The following is a 19,014-nucleotide window of genomic DNA, read 5'->3' as shown; positions in this document are numbered from 1 at the left end:
AGACCAAATCACATTTCTGTGAAACAAAGAGGCTTTTTAGCAAAAACAAGGCTTGATAAAAATTACAGTGGCATCGCAAGTCATTTCACCAGCCTGGCCCCAGGCGGTGTGTGAGCAGCGAGGAAATAGGGGGGTGTGCGACCGCTCTGAAATACAAATACCCGAGTCCCATGTGCATTTTATATAAATAATTCCATTCAGTACACAACGTTTACTTTAAATAGAGCCAGGTGGTGTTTAACACCTCATATCACACTTTGAAAACTGAGTGTTAGCACCATCTATGAAGCTCTGTGGGATGTAGACCAGGTTGGTGGGGGAGGGGGGTATGGGGGCCGTTCTCCGTTCCGAGTGCCGTTTTTAAGATTGCAAGGCCACTTTTATGCTTTCAATAAGACAAGGAAACGATCGTTTGGCACTACTTAGGGTATATTGGTCTCCAATGGAGGCAGCCATGTTTTGGTTTGAACAATCAGTATATCAAATCACTAGGAACTAGTGTCGTCACTAAGGTGTAGCCCACGAGGTTCTAGTGACTAGCGAAATCACACGCTCCATTGCCAAGAACATTGGCTCAGCCTAAAAAATGGCTGTCTCCTCAGGGGTGGACTTTCTTTAGGGGGTGGGGGTTTGCATAGCTAATCCACTCTTTCACTTTGGCCCCGCCCTCTTCCGTCCCAATGATCAGACCTCCCAGCAGCAATTTTAAGGTATTAAGATTGCTGTTGGGGGCGGGGGCAATTTGCCTGATTGCCCCCCTCTGGATCCGTCTTTGTCCACAGTATCATACTTGCCTACTAAAGCGAGACCAATATAGTTGGTCATACTTTAACTCTGTTCTTATGAATGACAGTAACAATATACCAGCAAGTATTTTATTTAAAATATCTACAATTTTACCTCCAATGCATATGTTATGCACTAGGTCAAACATTGGATAATACCGACATTAATTATTCAGGCATACTTGGATAACCTTAAATAGTCAATTTCCTATACCATTCTAGAGGTAAGTGCACTGCAGAAGTTATAACGTCGTACAGGGATAAATTCCTTAGTCCTTCTTGGCTGTTTGTTTTGATAAAAACAAAAATACTCTAATTACAATAGTTACAATACAGCCATTAATTGTTGACATTATCCATAGCCAACAACTGATAAGAATTTTAAATGCGAAAGTAATCCTTGGGTTAAGTAAATAGGGTATGATCATGAGATTGAGACAAATAATTCATTAGGTTGATTAGAAATGTTTGATCAGATGTCATTTAAGTTAAAAATACTTATCCAATTAGAGGGACCAATTTTGGGATGTCTCGCACCTTGGCAATGTCCGTAAGTGGACAATGAACATTGAACTTGAGACGAATCAATAAGCTAAAATAAAAGTAAATATTTTGGGTTTTTTGGGCAAATCTACCTTCATAGATAAGACATTACATTATTTGTATTTTTTTTTTTTTTTAACTTGCATTATATTTAGGAGAGACGCTATTAAAAATGATTTGTTTATAGATTATCGATGACAAATAGTACTAGAGTAGATAGTAAAATAAAATAAAATTGTATTTTTAACTATGCTAATTTCATGCTAGACAAAAGTATTCGTCCGTCAATCTGTTCTGAACAGAAATGAAGACAAAGTCTGCGAGTATTGTTCTAAATGGGACACAGAAAGGAAACTTCCGGCTGGTTTGCTTAGAACAGTAATGAAAGGTTTAGATGTTCATATAAAGTGAGGAACTGTAGAACGACAATACTTAGGTGGGAGAACAACCAATCAGGACATCTTCTGAGACAACAGTGGGCAAAGACAGATTATCCATTATGTAACATAAGCTCTTGCTTAAAACCTTAGTATACTATTAACCTAACCTCTTTTTATGTGGGGGGTGCAAAGGGGGGCTGACATTATCAGTGAGTAGGAGGGGGCCTAAATCGGTATTTTACCTGTGACTGTGGGGTTTGATCACAGTGCAAAAGAGGTCATTCGAAAACTGGACTTTCATACTATCAAAATCTTGTAGAATATTAGGATTGTTTGGATGCAGTAGAATACCATTATAGGGACTTGCGGTTCATTTGCAAATATATATATTTTATAGGGCATTAATTTCATACATACTTGGGAACGTGGGAACATATAAATAACATATAAATAGTTCTATTTACTAAACACTATGGGCCTGAGTCATTAAGGACAGTAAGGCAAGAAAAAGGAGTAAATGTTCTCCGGGACAAACCATGTTACAATGCAAGGGGTGCAAATTAATTTATTATTTTGCATATAAGAAAAATACTGGTTGTTTTTTCATCTAGCGCACAAATACTTGATAGCTTTATTTTTACACTGAAATTTAAAGTTGAACTAGGACATGCCCTACCCTGACTATAAATCTGTGCCTACATTTTAACTTAACCTCCCCCTCAAATGCAACATGGTTTTGCCCAGATTCAAAGTTACTCTTTTTTTATGCTTTGCTCTCCTTAATGACTCAGGCCCAATAAGCCTAAAAAATAACCCCCCCCCCCCCCCCAAAAAAAATGCATACTGCTTTCAAGGGTTTTCTTTCCTATATTTTATCCCTTTTCATCACTTCCAGTCTTTTCTCTCTGCACCCCCCCAGGGCAATGTCTGCAGCTCAATTTAGGACATATAAGTTGTTATTGATTATTATTAATATTCATCATGTTTGTGAAAATGTCTTTTCCCAGTGCTATTAATCTGCCGTGTTAATAAACGTCAGCAGTCCTGTTGGAAGCCCCGAGGGGGGGAACGCACTGAGCTGAATGACAATGAAATTCAGGACACGGCTTCTGCAAACAGGGAGAGAGGGTCTTTTTGGGGAACGGAGTAGCTGAGGCTATCACTCCGAAGAGCTGCTGCAAAATCAATGTTGTTTTAAATAATATAATTAAAAAGAGTCTAATGTTTTACAAATGTGGCACCAAACAAACTATAATGTTTGTAAGAAATTCTAGTGTGGCTATCAAGTGGAGAGGGGTGCGCTCCTAAGGACCCTTACCCAGTGGCGTCAATATGCTCCCTCTTACTAGAGCGTTGTAAAGCTAGTACAAGCATGTATGTTATATCCAATAACACTGTGCCCAATAGCATTTACACTTAGGGCAGATTCAATTGGCCGTGAGGTGACGCTGTGTGTCTCTCAGAAGCAGTTTGCAGAGGCACATTGTGTATCGGAGATTTTACTAAATGAACAAAGACTTCTTGTCTGTATTAACTGCCAAGATGCGCTGCCTGGCATCAAGGCACCATGTAAATGTGCCCTTTTGGTTTCAGAAACGTTTTTTTTTTGGTGCTGCATACACCAACAATATTTCCACCAACCCCTAGACATTACTGATTATTACCACTGTGTGTCGTCTCATCATCATCATCATCATTTATTTATATAGCGCCACCAATTCAGTAGCGCTGTACAGAGAATATTTTGGTCAATCACATTAGTCCCTGCCCTATTGAGTCTAAATTCCCCAACATACACTGGCACAGTGGCGGATCCAAGGAGGAGGGGGGGAAACGGGCGATTGGGGCAAACGCCCCCCCCCTCCCCCCTAACAGCACAAGTCCTTTAAATTTGGATCCAAGACGCGATCAAAACGGGTTGAGGGGCGTGGCCAATCGTGGCCGGTGTTTTCTGGGGCCAGCCAATCAGAATGAAGGATGGGCGCGATTATGCAAAATCGCCCCCCCCCCACCTTGAAAACTACATCTAGGTCCGCCCCTGCACTGTCGCACCCAGAGTAGAGTTACTTTTTTTTGTCAGCGGCCAATTAACCTACTAGTATGTTTTAGGAGTGTGGGAAAAAAAACCAGAGTAACCGGGGGAAACCCAATCAAACACGGGTAGGACGCATAAACTACACAGCGATAAGGCCGTGGTCGGGAATGAAACCCATGACCCCATCGTTATCCACTGAGCCACTGTGATCACACTGTGGTGTCCCTGGCATTTAACACAACACCAGTGGGTAACCAGCCTAAAGAGGCGGCAGCGTCAAGCAAGAGATTTTGGAGAGGAGCAAACTGTAGGGAAATAATTAAAAAAAAATTAAAAAAAGCTAATTTTCTTCTTGGGGTCCTTGCAAGATGTTGTATCTGCCATCAGTCCATACTTGCCTATGCTCCTATGTTGCCCCCACCCTCCCCTTCCCTCCTGACCCTCTAGCCACTGTAACCAATACACCCCCTATTGTCACGCCCCTGTGTGGGGGTTCTCGGTGTAATGTCCAATCACCATCCTGATACATCCAGCGCAGTGTATTCCGCTACAATATCAGCTTGCAACAGGTTTTCTGCTATACAATCGAGAAATGTGCGTTTCTCACACCCGGTCTAATAGGCTCTTCTGTGAAGAAATATTTTTGCTGCCTGGCTCGAATAGTCTTTTACTGGAAATCTAACACTGGTATTTAATGCTGAGTTATTTGGAAACCCTCCCCGCTGCTTTTACTGTACTCTGGAAAATGCATTTTGAGGAATACTCCAAATTATCGTTACAGGCTGCATTTCCTATTTCACAAGGAGAAATCCCTTAATTAAGGAATATCTTTAATTTCCTTTTTACCACTTAGCTATTAGTCTTTTAAACCCCCTTATAAATTTTACGCTAGGGTTTTCTTCTTATAAAAATATGATTTAGGTTTTGAATGTAAGGATATAGCAACTGGTTTTTTTTTTTTTCTTTCTTTCAACAATCTTCTAACAAGGGGACTTTTCTTAAGGTGATTGTTCATATTGTGCTTTAAAAAAAAAAATAAGCTCTTAGATCTATCTGTACTTCTTATGGCTTTTGGTGGGCGGATTTGTTACTCAGAAACATATATTTAAATAGTTTTATATTATGTATGAGGAGGTAGACCTCTTAATAGCTGCAGTTAAAATGGTCTAATACACAAGTCATGTTGATATCTGTGTAAAACCCTCTTGTAAGTATATTTTTAAAAGGTTGGGTTTTGCCATTATTACGTTTACTTGTGAGATCTGATACCATCACTCCCCAAATCACTAGGAAAATGTGCAAATTATATGGAATAGCATAGTCCCTACTGTAAATTAGAATGATATCTCAGTCACCTTAAAGTAATTTTTTTTTTTACTTTTTATTTTTCCAAACCGTATCATAAACAGTGTATAAAGCTACAAAACAAAAAGAAGGAATATGCCGTTGACATATTACAAAATCTTAAACGTTACAATGAAGTACAATAAAGTGATTCCTTTATTTCAAGTATTTCGACAGGCCGCAAAATGGACCAACATGTGCAAACTTAGAAATAGAGGTAGCCAAGGTGGGACGGAGATTTGTTGGGCTTATGTGAGGGGGTATTTGGACGGGAGGGCTGGAGAGGGGTGGGGGTTGTCACTATCAGGTCGTACCTGGGACTGGGGAGTGGCGAGTGTGGAGCCACGGTGTCCAAACCACTTGATATTTGAGCATAGGCAAACCGAGGGGGAATTCCTAGTGGCTGGAAACCCCCCTCCAAGCCTGAGGCACTGTATAATTGAGGTGGCTGGACCCTGCTCCCCTGTCACACGGCTCTGCTTGAAAAGGGAGAACTGCGTGCACCTAACAATAGTCCACGCAGCATTGCCCATGTATATTATAGGGATAGGAAGAGTTAGAGAGCAGCCAAGCACTGTCTAAAATTATAACCACGCCCCCTTGCATGCTGGTCACGCCCACTGGTGGCGTGGTGTGGAAACCCCCCCTCTACAAATCCTGTGTCTGCCTCTATTGAGTACAGTATTATTGAGAAGGACAGGTCTATACTCCATAGAGCAAATATACCCCTTTAAAGTAAATTGTATTATTATTTAAATTATCACTGTAATTTTTACCCAACTTTCTCTTATCTGGCCCAGGAGTGAAATGTCTCTACTCTGACCGTTCATGGGACATCTTAAATAAAGAGTCGATTGACCTGGCCCATAGGAACCTGGGGTCCACCATTATACTTCTTCTTTGTGCCCATCCTACCCACATCTCAGCATCCCTGGCTATAATATTGTCTTAGAATAGTTCATTTGCCTTGTACCAACGCGTTTCAAGTGTCTAGGGAGCCTAGGACAAGTAGCTTGTGCTCTCCCGCCACTATTTTCCCAGGTGCAGCCAATGGGAGGTGTGGCCTTGTCGTGAGCTTGTGGCTTCCTATTGGTCCAGGCAGTTACCCTCCAATCCCCCGCTTTGCATCCAACACTTTGCGAGGGGAGGGGCATTTTTTAGTTCCCGCCCCTTCCCCCCTGTCGAGTGTACATCCGCCCTGTTACCCCACCTACGGTCTAACACCCTCACCCTTTCTTTATTCCCCAAACTCGCTCCACTTCTTTTTTGGGATTACTGCAAACAGCTCTACTTATTTATTTTTTTTGTTCACAAGACCACAGACCCACACGTCTGGGGAACAAGGTAAACAATACACTTGCCACCTAATTCATGCAGTGTGCTGAGCAAGCGTGTAAACAGGAGAAAACTGCAGCCCTGTGCATGTAAAATGGAAAGCATGTGACTGTAACAGATACTTGGGGTAGCACAGGTTATGCTTGATCAGTATTTTCATTACATTTCAGAAACAGTTACATTTGCTAGCCTTTTAATACAGTAATTGCTTTAGACAACAATTTACAGCCCGCAACTCCAGGAAAAGAGAAGCAGACTTTGACCAGAAACACTTAAGGCATGTTCCACAAAATTGACTGTGCAATAATTTGCTGCTCTAAAAACCTAAAACGTAGCCGTTCTCTCCACGTCTGTGGAAAAAGACTTTCTGCTGAAAGAAACGAGTTGGAAGACGTCTCGTTTAAACAACAGTAGAAAAAAAAATACGCTGTTTATGTTTTGTGTTTTAATTTATTTAGTAGTCTGTGTTTATTTTTGCTGACAGTGCTGTTACTTTGTATGAAGAGGTTTCCTCAGAGGCTTGAGTTTTGTAGACAGGGAAAGCAACCGTTCCTTGGTTATTTTTCTAGAGAAGTTTACATTTTAGCTGTAAGTTTCTTTTAACTTTAGGATTATTATTTTAACCATTTTGGTTACATCATGGATGTTACAGTTGCAAACTATCAGTATTTTCTGTAAAGCTTATGAAAAAATGATTGGGAAGGATTTTTTTTTAAATATTTATTTAAAATAAATATACATTTTGCTCTTCAGCACAAACAACATGTAAGTTTATTATTAATTTATATTTTGGCACCAATAACACACGCTACAAATAAGCAATGAGTACAACACTGTAAAACAGTAAGACAACACAGTCCTTATAACCTTCAGGTAGATGGACTGTGCTGATCTTTAGCCAATCTGTGGTCTGATAAGGAACTGGCGTTAAAAAAATTGTCCTGACCAAAATGTTTTACTCAACCACTGCCTGCCCCCTTTGTTCCCCATCTACTTCAGGCTTCTCCAACCGGTGACTCTCCAGATGTTGTGAAACTACAAGTCCCAACATGCTCTGACAGCTATCGGCTAGTTATCTCCTGGCAAAGCATGCTGGGGCTTGTAGTTTCACATTAGAGATGCTCACTGACCCCTGTGAACTGGTTTTGGTTTTGGATCTGAATTAGCTTCGTGTTTAGGTTCTGACAAAACCGCCCTCGTGTGTTTTTGGTTTTGGATTTTTTAGAAAAAATCCTAAAATATGCTACAATCACATAATTTTGCTCTTTTTTTTGTTCCTACATTATTATTAACCTCACTAACACTAATTTCAAGTTATTTGCAGTCAGTTTTGACCACCTCACAAGTCAAATTATTATTTTCAGACACTTTTGGACCAATACTACAGCGACCTGGCTGGATGGTAAGCGACAGAGCAATGACACAAACACACGGCAGTTCCTAGCACATCTAGGAAACATTGGCACACAGCAGTGGCAGAAAAGAAAAATGGTGCAAGATGGAATTGTCCTTGTCCTTATGTCAGATCCTAAAAAGGAATCCAAAAATTGCGAGATCCGAGATCAGACGACGTAGCGATGATGTTTTGCCTCGTTTTTAAATTCGAAAAAGCGCGAAAGTACAGAGCCGACTCGGCTCGGTACTCGGGTCTGCTAAGTTCGGGTATGTTCGGTTCTCGGGGAACCGAGCCCAAGCATCTCTATTTTCACAACACCTGCTATCAGCTGGCTATCTCCTGGCAAAGCATGCTGGGGCTTGTAGTTTCACAACACCTGGAGAGCCACAGGTTGGCCGAGCCTGCTCTACTTCATACTGGTAGAAAGATGTAGTGAACTTGGCATTGCAATATACTTCCTCTGTCCAAACTGAAAGGGAATAAGAGGTTTGGTTTGTACTCTGCCAAATAACTCTGCACTGTGCAGTACAGGTCTGACCTTCTAGATACCGATGAGACAAGTTGTTCCTCAACAGAAAGCCTGTTCTATAAGATCTGAGTAACTGGGTGTATCGTTAAACTAACACGCCGCTGTATCCGTATCCCTCCATCGTTCCACTTTCCAACTTGGCAGAGTGGAAAAAAAAAGGTCCTTTTTGGAAGCAAAAGCTGTCATTTTTTTGCTGGGTGTTATCCTATCTTGGATTACATCAGAGGTCAATCATTAATATGCACTGTGGGAGTTCCTTCGATTTCACTTTTGGCTCACAATGGAGCAGTTGTTTAGCCTGTTTTTCTAGTGGAAACTACTGTTCTGTGAGAGTGCAATCCTGCTGCCTCATGCATGGGGGGGGAAGTCTGTCCCTTAGCTGCCTGTGCTACCGCCATTGTGGGAGAGATGGTCTCCTTGTACCCCAGAACTGCCTGCGGAATCACAGTCACCTCTAGTTTAAGTGACAAGATTACATCAGCAGACTATCTGTATTTCTGTATTACCAGGGGCAAATCGGGAGGATTTATCTAAATATCAATATCTATTTAAGGTTTATATAGCGTTTTTTCCCTCGTCATATTTGTTTTGTTTTTATTTAATTTGCATAGTTAATTGTTCAATATATTTATTGCTTTTGGATGAGAATCTGACGCCATACGGATCATAGCGCAGTTTGAAATTCTGCGTCAAAAAATCTCATTTTGATATTTTTATTTTTTAAGTCTGGTTCAAACAAATGTGTTTTTTGTTTTTGTTTTTTTTAATATGAATTTAGTTTTTTTCCCTTCATAAATTATTAGCTGGCTTATACAGCAGTGATGAGAGAAATTTGTTATAATCTTCTCACTGTTGTAGCATGGTGGCTCAGTGGTTAGAACTTCTGCCTCACAGCATTGGGGTCATAAGTTTGATTCCCGACCATGGCCTTATCTGTGTGGAGTTTATATGTTCTCCCCGTGTTTGTGTGGGTTTTCCTCCTGGTGCTCCGGTTTCCTCCCACACTCCAAAAACATACTGGTAGGTTAATTGGCTGCTAACAAATTGACCCTAGTCTCTCTTTCTCCCTCTCTCTCTCTCTCCCTCTGTGTGTGTGTGTGTGTGTGTGTGTGTGTGTGTGTTAAAGAATTTAGATTGTAAGCTCCAATGGAGCAGGGACTGATGCGAGAGTTCTCTGTACAGCGCTGCGGAATTAGTGGCGTTTATATAAATAAATGGTGATGATGATGTCCTTTATTCCGCCTCTGCGCATGGAATGTAGGATTTTACCTTTAATGTAATTGGCGCGTCTCACTGAATAACCCGTCTTCAATTCACGTTCCCTTTTATGCTACTTACTGGATATGCTTCTGACAGTTATTGACAAAGCTGTTTTAATTTATCCCGTACAATAGGAGCGCTGGTAACTCCTAAGTTGTAACAAAACTTTTTTTTTTTATTAACTTTTTTTTTTTATTCCTGAAAGGCAGCCGAGCAGTCGTTAGTACAGTCATTAACCCATATCCCTTACTCTGAAACCGCTGCATAACCAAAGTCAGGAATGTCAGGTTTATAATGCTAGAAAATAACATGCTATTGTGTAGCGAGGATTTCCAAACTCATAAAAAACCATGTTCTTGGCAGAGCCTCACAACGAGTTATGAAAGAGTGATTAGAAACACTCGTGCTGTAATTGAAGCCTGGTTAGCAGTGATTGTAGGCCTGTGTTTGGATTGCAGAAGGCAGTGGTACTTGTACAAATTGCACAGTGCTATAGTATGTACATTGATAGTTAATGCACTTATGTGCAGCCCACCAATTCATGTACCTCCCAAGGTTTGTGTCTCCAGCAGCTGGGAGGGGGGGTGGCCACATCTTGTTGGGGGAGTGGCCACATCTCATTGGGGGCGTGGTCACAACTCAGAGGGGGCACATACCATACCTCCCTACATGTCTGTCTCCACCAGACGGACAGGGGCGTGGTCATGGCTGAATGTGGGCATGGTCACACTATAAATAAATTTCTTGACTTACCTCCCTTCCCCCAACATTCCCACCAAACATGTCTTGTATGGGAACAAGAAAAAAATAAATTTATACCGCAAACTTTATTCATCTGTAGCAAACTTTAGATCTCATTAAATCGATCTTAAATCTTCATAATTGTATCACTTTTTTTATTTAGTATGACTAGCAGTATAAATAACTACTGGAGGGAAATATTTATTTTGTACATATAGCAAATGTGACGTTTTAGGTGGCACTTTGAATTTCTGCATCGCTGGGTGGCAGGCCTGTGACGGAGAAATTTTAAATACAGGATATTAAGTTTTTCATTTTAATTTTACTTGAAATGTTAGATTATTTCTGTTTTAAGAGTTCAGAAGTTGCTCACTGCTGCTGCCATATTTATGTGAAAGTATGCTGAATGGATAGATAAAATGTACTCCTTGTTACTATTATAATAGAGGACAAGCTAATTTGTCTAAGTGACTCTGCCTACACATATTGTAACCGCTTCATGGTCCGTTTCACCAAAGACAAGGAGGCCCCTGTTGCATTCACTTAAGCAGTCTGCCCACCAACCTGCACTCATTAAACAGGCCCTGCCCACTCTGCCCTCGGATTGAAAGCCTTTAAGGCATATGATGCCTATGTAGGAGGAGAGGCTGGCGTAATCAGCTGTCTCTGTTTATTCCCTTGCCTTCGTACAGTATATTCATTCACGTGTAATAATGTGAATCTCGCTAACATAATCAGGTTGATTTCCTAATTGTAGAGTTTGTTAAGGTTACCATGGAATTTACAACTCAAAATACACAATGAAGCTTCAGTTTTCAAACCTGCCTCTATTTCAAGGAATAATATACCTCATTATTACAAATCATTGTGCAATTCTTTGTCTGGCTGACGTGTAATTTAACCTTTTTTTTTTTATTGCATTTTTACAAATTAAATAATGGTTAATAATAGTTGTTTTTGAAAACAGACATGTTTTGTGGCTGATCTAAATAGCTGGCAAATTAATAGAAAAATAAAGTGAAACGAATTTGAATTCATAAATAGGGTGCATTTACACCGTACACACAGAAAAACGATTTAACGACTGTGCTTAATGCATTTATTACATATCTTTAAATGCAAGGGGCGGAATTCAGTTTTGTGCAATGGCATTCCGAAGGCCGTCCGTGGCCTATCGCTAGGATTTAAATCACCCCTAAAGTGTCATGTGACCCAGTGTCCCCTTTATATTAAAAGAAAAGGTTCTAAAATGCTTGAGGATTGATGTATTCAACTTTTGCTGCTATCTGTGGCTACAGCAATGCTGTTTTTGTTTGGTCACATTTATTGATTGTTATTTGGTTTGTATAGAGAATAGTTATTTACATCAGTACCTGCCCCATTGGCGCTTACAATCTATTTTCACTAACACACACACCTCTACTAGGGTCAATAATTAGCCAGTGGCCAATTAACGTACCAGTATGTCTTTAGACTCTGCGAGGAAACTTAAGCACCCGGAGAAAACCCCACGCAAACACGGGGAGAGCATACAAAATCCACACAGATAGGGCCTTGGTTGGAAATCAAACTTCTTTTTCTGTTATTACATCGCAAAATTTGTTTGTGCAACTTCCTAAACACAGCTATGTGTCTTCTTTTTTTTTTCGGCAGGTGACAGTGACCTTGTAAATAGTATGTATGAGCCTGCCTCGGATCTCCTTGGTGGCGACAGCGGCGAAGAGGAGACAGAAGACAGTATTATGTCGCCCATTCCCGTCGGACCTCCCTCCCCGTTTCCAACCAGCGAAGACTTTACCCCCAAGGAGGGTTCCCCCTACGAAGCTCCCGTCTACATTCCCGATGATATTCCCATCCCCCCTGACTTTGAGCTCAGAGAGTCGTCCGTACCAGGAGCTGGCCTGGGAATTTGGGCCAAGAAGAAAATCGACATTGGGGAAAGATTAGGACCTTATATCATGATACAGAAGAACACAATAAAAGAGACTAATCTGGGATGGGAAGTAAGTACAATCTGTGCCTAATTAACCACAGCCTTTGTCTTCTCCATAATGATTTATAGTAAATTTTAATTGTACAGAGAGCGGCCTAAAGCACCAGGATACGAGTGGGTGTCGGTTTTTTTTTTTCCGGTTATATATTTCTGTCTTGTAATTATGGTGCGGTGAGTTTTACATGATACTTGATATGAGATTTAAAGCAAGTTTAAATGTGTCAATACTTTATTTTACATTTAACCCATTCTAAAACTATTAAAGTACACCCATCTGAGGTAATGCACAAATCGCAGGCAGCCATTTTTTCTAGGCTGGACCAATGTCTGTGAGAGCATGAAAAATGGCCACCCCATCTGTGCCTAAATATGCTGTGTGCTACAGAGATAAATCAGACGTTCACTCTTTGTTTGTCTAATGAGCTCTACGATGATTCGTATTAATATTTTAGTTGTTGGTTTTTACTCATATTGTTAGTATTTTCAGTAATTCATTATGGTTTTGATTAGGGCCCTGTTAAGACATTAGGGGATTAGGGCAAATACTCTCATTAGTGTGGGTCATGTATCTCAAAAGTAAACTTACAACCTTTCTACCAGGTAGAAAGTAAAAATAATAATGGAGTACTTTCCCCAAATCTATTCTACAGGTAGAAAAGTAGGCGTGGCTTTTAGCAACCAACCAGATTCTGACTTTCCTTTTTCAAGGACTGTTTGCAAACTTGCAGCATAATTCTGGTTGCTAGGGGCAAGAACTGTTATATCATAAACATTCTCTCTTATGTTTCCATGATGTAGACTATGGCTTACATTTTAGACCATTGCTGACCAACCTGTTGTAATACTACAAACCCCAGCATGCTTTGCCAATAGACAGCCAATGACAGGGCATTCTGGAACTTGTAGTTTCACAACACCCAGAGAGCCACAGGTTGGCTGGACCTGTTTTCTCCTATTCAGACACCATTATTTAGAAACCTATTGGTCGAATCTTAAAAGGGATATCCACCTTCAGGTAACTTTGATGTCTTGATTTGCACGCCCCACTCTGCTTCCTTTAGCTAATAAATTGCTTTATGCTGGCATCCCATATAGGCGGATGTATTTATTTTGATTGCTGCTGGATATTAAACAAAACTGTTCTGTACACAGCGCTCATTCCAATGTTCAGAGCAGGGCTGATCTGTGTCGTGTCTAAGTGCTGTGCAAATTAGCTAATCGGTCTAGGTGAGAAAAAGACTTGGTAAAAGAAATAAAAATAGTAGGAAGCCAGAAATAGACGCTTTACTTCGTAAAAGTTGCAAGAGGGCACCTACAAACCAATAAAAGTAGCCAGACGACACCCCTCCTCCTGTTTAATGGGTGTGTCTCTCTACTAGCTATTAGATACTGAAGGTCTCTCCGCAGGTTCTGCATCATTATGTCCACATATATTTGAATAATTGCAATCTGCTTGCTAATTTGCAACGTATAAAATGGAGAAATAAAGATTGCATTATGTCTGACCTATATTTGGAGTTGGCCTATGTCCTGGACACGATGCGCTTTCATCTCCCCTCTCATCTATTTCTATATTTAGGATTCACTTGTAAAATGTTTCCTTGCTGAGAAATCCTGGGACTTCTCTTTTTCCATTGAAAAGAATGTTCTCACACATCCCCTGGGTCCGGCGTCTACGTATCCTCAATGCCAAATACTGCACTGAGTTTCTTTTTGAAGCATTTTCTTTTGTGTACCTTGTATTTTACTATTGTCCAGGTGTGCACCATGTTATATGAAAAATATCTACATTTGTGTTTGTTTTTACCCATATATGGTCTGATTAAATTAAATATCATTGAGTGTACCAATCAGAGGCATCGCCGTGTCCGATAGTAAAATTTAGGTAGGTGCCCCATTCTGTGCTCTCAAAAGATGACTGAACATGAGTAATCAGCTGCACTGGCTGAAAAGAGTCCTGGACTCTGCTCTTTGCAGTGAAGAGCGAGGGTCTCTGGGGTGGGGTGCGAGGAGGGGCATTGCTGGCCACCCCTCACTTCCGCACCCTCTAGTACCAATTAGGGATGACTGAATTTCGTGACGGAACGGGTTGTTTCACTGAGATGCTAAGTTTCGCTGATGCAATCTTTCGCTATTGCTTGGTTATTTTGGGAAACGGCCAACCCATGATACTAGGTTCCACATTCTGCAAAAATAATCCTATATATAGAGTTAGGGCAACAACTGTGTCCACTAATTCTGCCCTGTGGTGGAAACGGTGAATTCCAAATGATAGGGGGGGTATTCCGGGATCAAAAAAGGAGGAATCTGCTTGGAATATTCAATAGTCCCATTCCACTGGGAAACTGTGTGAAATTTGCACCCATCTCTAGCTAAGCGTCATTTGTTCACGTCTCTTACGGTCTAGTTTTAGAAATATTGGTCCTTCATAGGGCACCAAGCTAAACCCACTCTATTGGGTGAGATGAAGCTGGAAGACCAGAGAAGAGAATGGGGGACGGACGGACACCCACAGCTGCACACTGTTTGTAAGCGGTGGGGCAAATTCATATTGTATTATATAGCACCTGCACTCATGAGCTAGGTGGGCTCTAGAATACGGAGAAAGTCAACAAGCGATCATAGTGTAGTTTTAATATAGACTCAAGTTAATTTCAGCAATAAAAATACTGGGCAATGGTATACAGCAGCCCGTCTCTCTCCAAAATCTATTTATATAGTAAATAAAACACAGATACCCCCACCCCAACCCTCACAATCACACGCCCAACAATCACCCCACCAGATCGCAATCCAGGACTACTGTAGTGGCTGTTGGCGCTGTCTGATCAGATGAGTGTGCTGGAAACTTGGGCATTGCCCCTCTCTCCTTCTGCTACCCTTAGGGAAGTGCCTACTTGTTTCAGTGTTTGTTAACACTTTGCTCCAATGGTCCCATACATAAATGAATTACAGTTAGCATTGTGTTCTGTGTCTTTAAGTGAAAATCACATTATTCATCTCTCTTGCGGTGACTTCTCGTATCGAAAATGTTAACGTCCCCGCCACAGGTAATCTAAAATTTAAATGTCTCCCTGCATGATTGATGTCGCCACTTTAAAGGCCAAGTTCACTCAAAACCGTTATTTGTGGAAGGGACCCGAGCAGTGCGCTAAATTTATTCTCTCTGGTACAGAATCTCGGCTGAAAGATGCGTAGCCTGGGGGGAATCGCCCCTCTCCCTCTCCTGCACGTATCACACCACAAACCATTTATTTAAAAGCCATTAAAGTCATTTCATGGTTAGGTGTTGTACTCGTCATGCCTGGATAAAACCTATTTATTAATACTCATCTTTACACATCATGTTTCCAGCCAGGATAATAAAAAAAAAATGCACTTAAATACAGGTTATACAAAGGAGCATAAGAACGTATCAATCAGTTCTCATAATGAGCAGAAAAAATGTGTTTGACAGTAATTTCTTCTCTACTTATTAGCAATGAGTTACATTTCAATATTACACGTTTACCAACAAGATTTTGTACATTTCATTTGCGGAATTTGGCCTTAAGTACTTCAACCGTAGCAGAACGAATGGACTGTCATTGTCCCAGCTCAATTCATACACCATAAATCGTATAAATTTTAAAAAAAGGGTGCAGAATGGCGTAGGAAAAGCGGAACTTGGCGATTTTATTGCCGCAACTTTGTATCATCAACAACATTTATTTATTTAGCGCCAGCAAATTCCGTAGCGCTTTACAATTGGATCTCTACAATACGGCCTGCTCCATCAACCGTTAAACTTCATTTGCTTCTATCTATCTGTTTCTTTTATATGTAACATTCACAAATGTATCCAGCGCTGTAAACAGAATTGTTCTGGGATTTTCTCTGTCCCTTGCATTCAATATTCCTGGGCCACCAGGAGAGAAAGTCACCTGTCCAAGGTCACAAGGAGCTTCCTCAGGAATTCACACTGGGTCTCCTGCAACTCGTAGTGTCATTGTTATATGATCAGCCCTTTTAAATAAGGGGATAAATAAATATCTAGTATCCATAATGGTCAGCGTTCTATAATAGTCACTAATATGCACTGTTTATTGTATAGTAGTAACTAGAAAGCTCTCTGCATTGTATGTCAATCACTGGAATGTTCTCTGTATTGTATATTGGCCACTAGAATGCTCTCTGTATTGTATATCGGTCACTAGAATGTTCTCTGTGTTGTATATTGGTCACTAGAATGCTCTCTGTATTGTATATTGGCCACTAGAATGCTCTCTGTAGTGTATATTGGTCACTAGAGAGCTCTCTGTAGTGTATATCGGTCACTAGAATGCTCTCTGTATTGTATATCAGTCACTAGAATGCTCTCTGTATTGCATATTGGCCACTAGAATGCTCTCTGCATTGTATATTGGCCAGTAGATAGCTCTTTGTATTGTATATTGGCCACTAGAATGCTCTCTGTAGTGTATATTGGTCACTGGAATTCTTTCTGCATTGTATTACGGTCACTAGGAATGCTCTCTGTATTGTATATATTCGCCAGTAGAATGCTTTCTATATTGTATATATTGGCCACTAGAATGCTCTCTGTATTGTATATTGGCCACTAGAAAGCTCTCTGTATTGTATATTGGCCAGTAGAATGCTCTCTCTATTGGTCCCGATAATGCTCAGGAGGTAATCAAAATGCTGCCTGTAATGTATATCAGTCATTAGAATGCTCAATGTATTATAATATTAGTCACTAAAATTCCTTCTGTATTGTATACCGGTCACTGTAATGAGATGAAGCTGCATGTGTTTTTTCTTTCTTTCTATATTTCATTGGCTATGTAAAAACCCATCCATGTCGGACAAAACACACCCACAGTGGTCAGCAGAGACCAAGATGGGCATAAATGGTACCATGCGTGATAAACACTGAGGACTAGTTTTATGAAGCCCATGAAAAAGGAAAAGTGGATGTATTTTGCCCATAGCAGCCCATTCTAGCCATTATTTTCTAGAATGTACTAGATCAATGATGGGCAACTGATCGTCCCACCCGGTACGTTTTCTTTTGTTGCGTTCCGTTTGGAATGCAACATGAAAAGAAAAAACCCTCTGGTCTGTAAGAACCTTAAGCAATGTAAAAAAAATAAACAAACAGGACTTATCTTGAAAACAGTCCGTCAAAACACTTCACTCTTCTGGGAATTATATATTGTTTGTAAACTCATTAGAAGACATCAGTTCATTAACACTTCATAAACCACAAGACCCGGAAATCAAAGTGGAATTTTTCCCTTTAAACGTGCCAGGACTTTCCTGGTGTATGACCAGCACACAATGGAGAACAATCTAATAAATTTAAAGGCACTTTAACTCCTTGTGTCAGTTGCACAAAAGACAAAGGCCCCTGTCTGGACTTGATCTGATTAACGTGTTAACGATCCATCTTAGTAGGATACCAAGCGGTTATCTGGATTTGTATGACATAGGTGAGCACGGGTAAACACCTAACCAACAATCGCTCAGCAACTTCAAAAGAGTCTGGAAATGGAGAGCAGGAATCCTGCTAAGTCTTCTGGCAGTGACCAATCTCTGATTGATATGTAGGAAGGCACAATATTTATATAGTTAATACACAAACACCTTTATTAATCACACCTGAATGTTAGCCCCTCCATAACTATATATATGCTTTAAAGGCATATGTTGAATCTGCAATGTTGTAACAGAAGTCTCACTTTACTGTTTTTTGTTTCCGTTTGTATGCTGTTGAAATGTGTGTATGCCGTCATTATTTAATTCACTACAATGATTTCAGTTAATTAAAAATTGTATTTAATTTTTTTTTTTATTATTACAATTTCTCCTGTAAAGTGACCTAGAGTATAGATGAATCTAATTTTTGCCAATGGAAAAATAGACCATTATTGGATATGTGGATCAATAAACTGATATCACAACCAATAGAAAATCACTTTAAGAATAGAAATTTGCTTTGATGACACATGTCAATTTTGTTTGTAGTTTTTAAAGTTATTTTTATCATTTCCCTATCCCTTGATTTCTATTGTGCCTCTGGAACGGTTGTGGGGGCTCTCCCTGGAGCGATGTTCGGTGGAACATGGAGTCTAATTGAATTCCCCCCTTGGTGTAGTACTTCTATTTCTGTAGAAATGATGCTGAAGTCTATTAATGGTTTAAAAAAAAGTCATGTAAATTTGTTTATAATATCCGTTATCTTGTTGTGTTTTAGAACATTTTTATTGCAAAAGTACCACTAGTTGTTCAAAAACGTTTACAGAGATAATTTTTTTCAAAAGCTTTCTTCAAAATATTGTTTGATAGCTGATTCTCTGGCCGCGAAACACCTGGAATTATAGAAATTTTAAATGTGCAAAAAAGCTCTGGACAAAAGTGTAAATTTAATTTTTTTTTGTCTGCCTTTTTTTGGTTTTAGGAATTCACAGAGTTTTGTGATTATACCCCCTTGCACCCTCTCTATAACCATATCGTGACCCACCTTCACCAGATTAGGTCATTACGCCTTCATTGTATAACTAAATTACTAGCTCCTTTGTCAACTACATAGCCCAAATCATTGTATGTATGTATGTATGTATGTATGTATGTATGTGTGTATATATGTATATGTGTCTGTGTGTATGTATATATATATATATATATATAT

General features: G+C 40.0%; 1 protein-coding gene across 1 annotated transcript in view; it reads left to right on the top strand.

The window, feature by feature from the left end:
- LOC142106671 (histone-lysine N-methyltransferase PRDM16-like) overlaps window positions 1–19,014 on the top strand; it is a 355,613-nt gene that overhangs the window by 116,824 nt on the left and 219,775 nt on the right. Inside the window, exon 2 of the mRNA XM_075189660.1 lies at window positions 12,002–12,351. Within this exon, the coding sequence (XP_075045761.1) occupies window positions 12,002–12,351 (350 nt within the window). The remainder of the gene's footprint in view (window positions 1–12,001; window positions 12,352–19,014) is intronic.

This window comes from Mixophyes fleayi, chromosome 11, assembly GCF_038048845.1.
Source record: "Mixophyes fleayi isolate aMixFle1 chromosome 11, aMixFle1.hap1, whole genome shotgun sequence".
Classification (NCBI taxonomy): domain Eukaryota; kingdom Metazoa; phylum Chordata; class Amphibia; order Anura; family Limnodynastidae; genus Mixophyes; species Mixophyes fleayi.
Note: the sequence above shows the minus strand (reverse complement) of the source record. Positions and strands in the feature narration are given on the sequence as shown.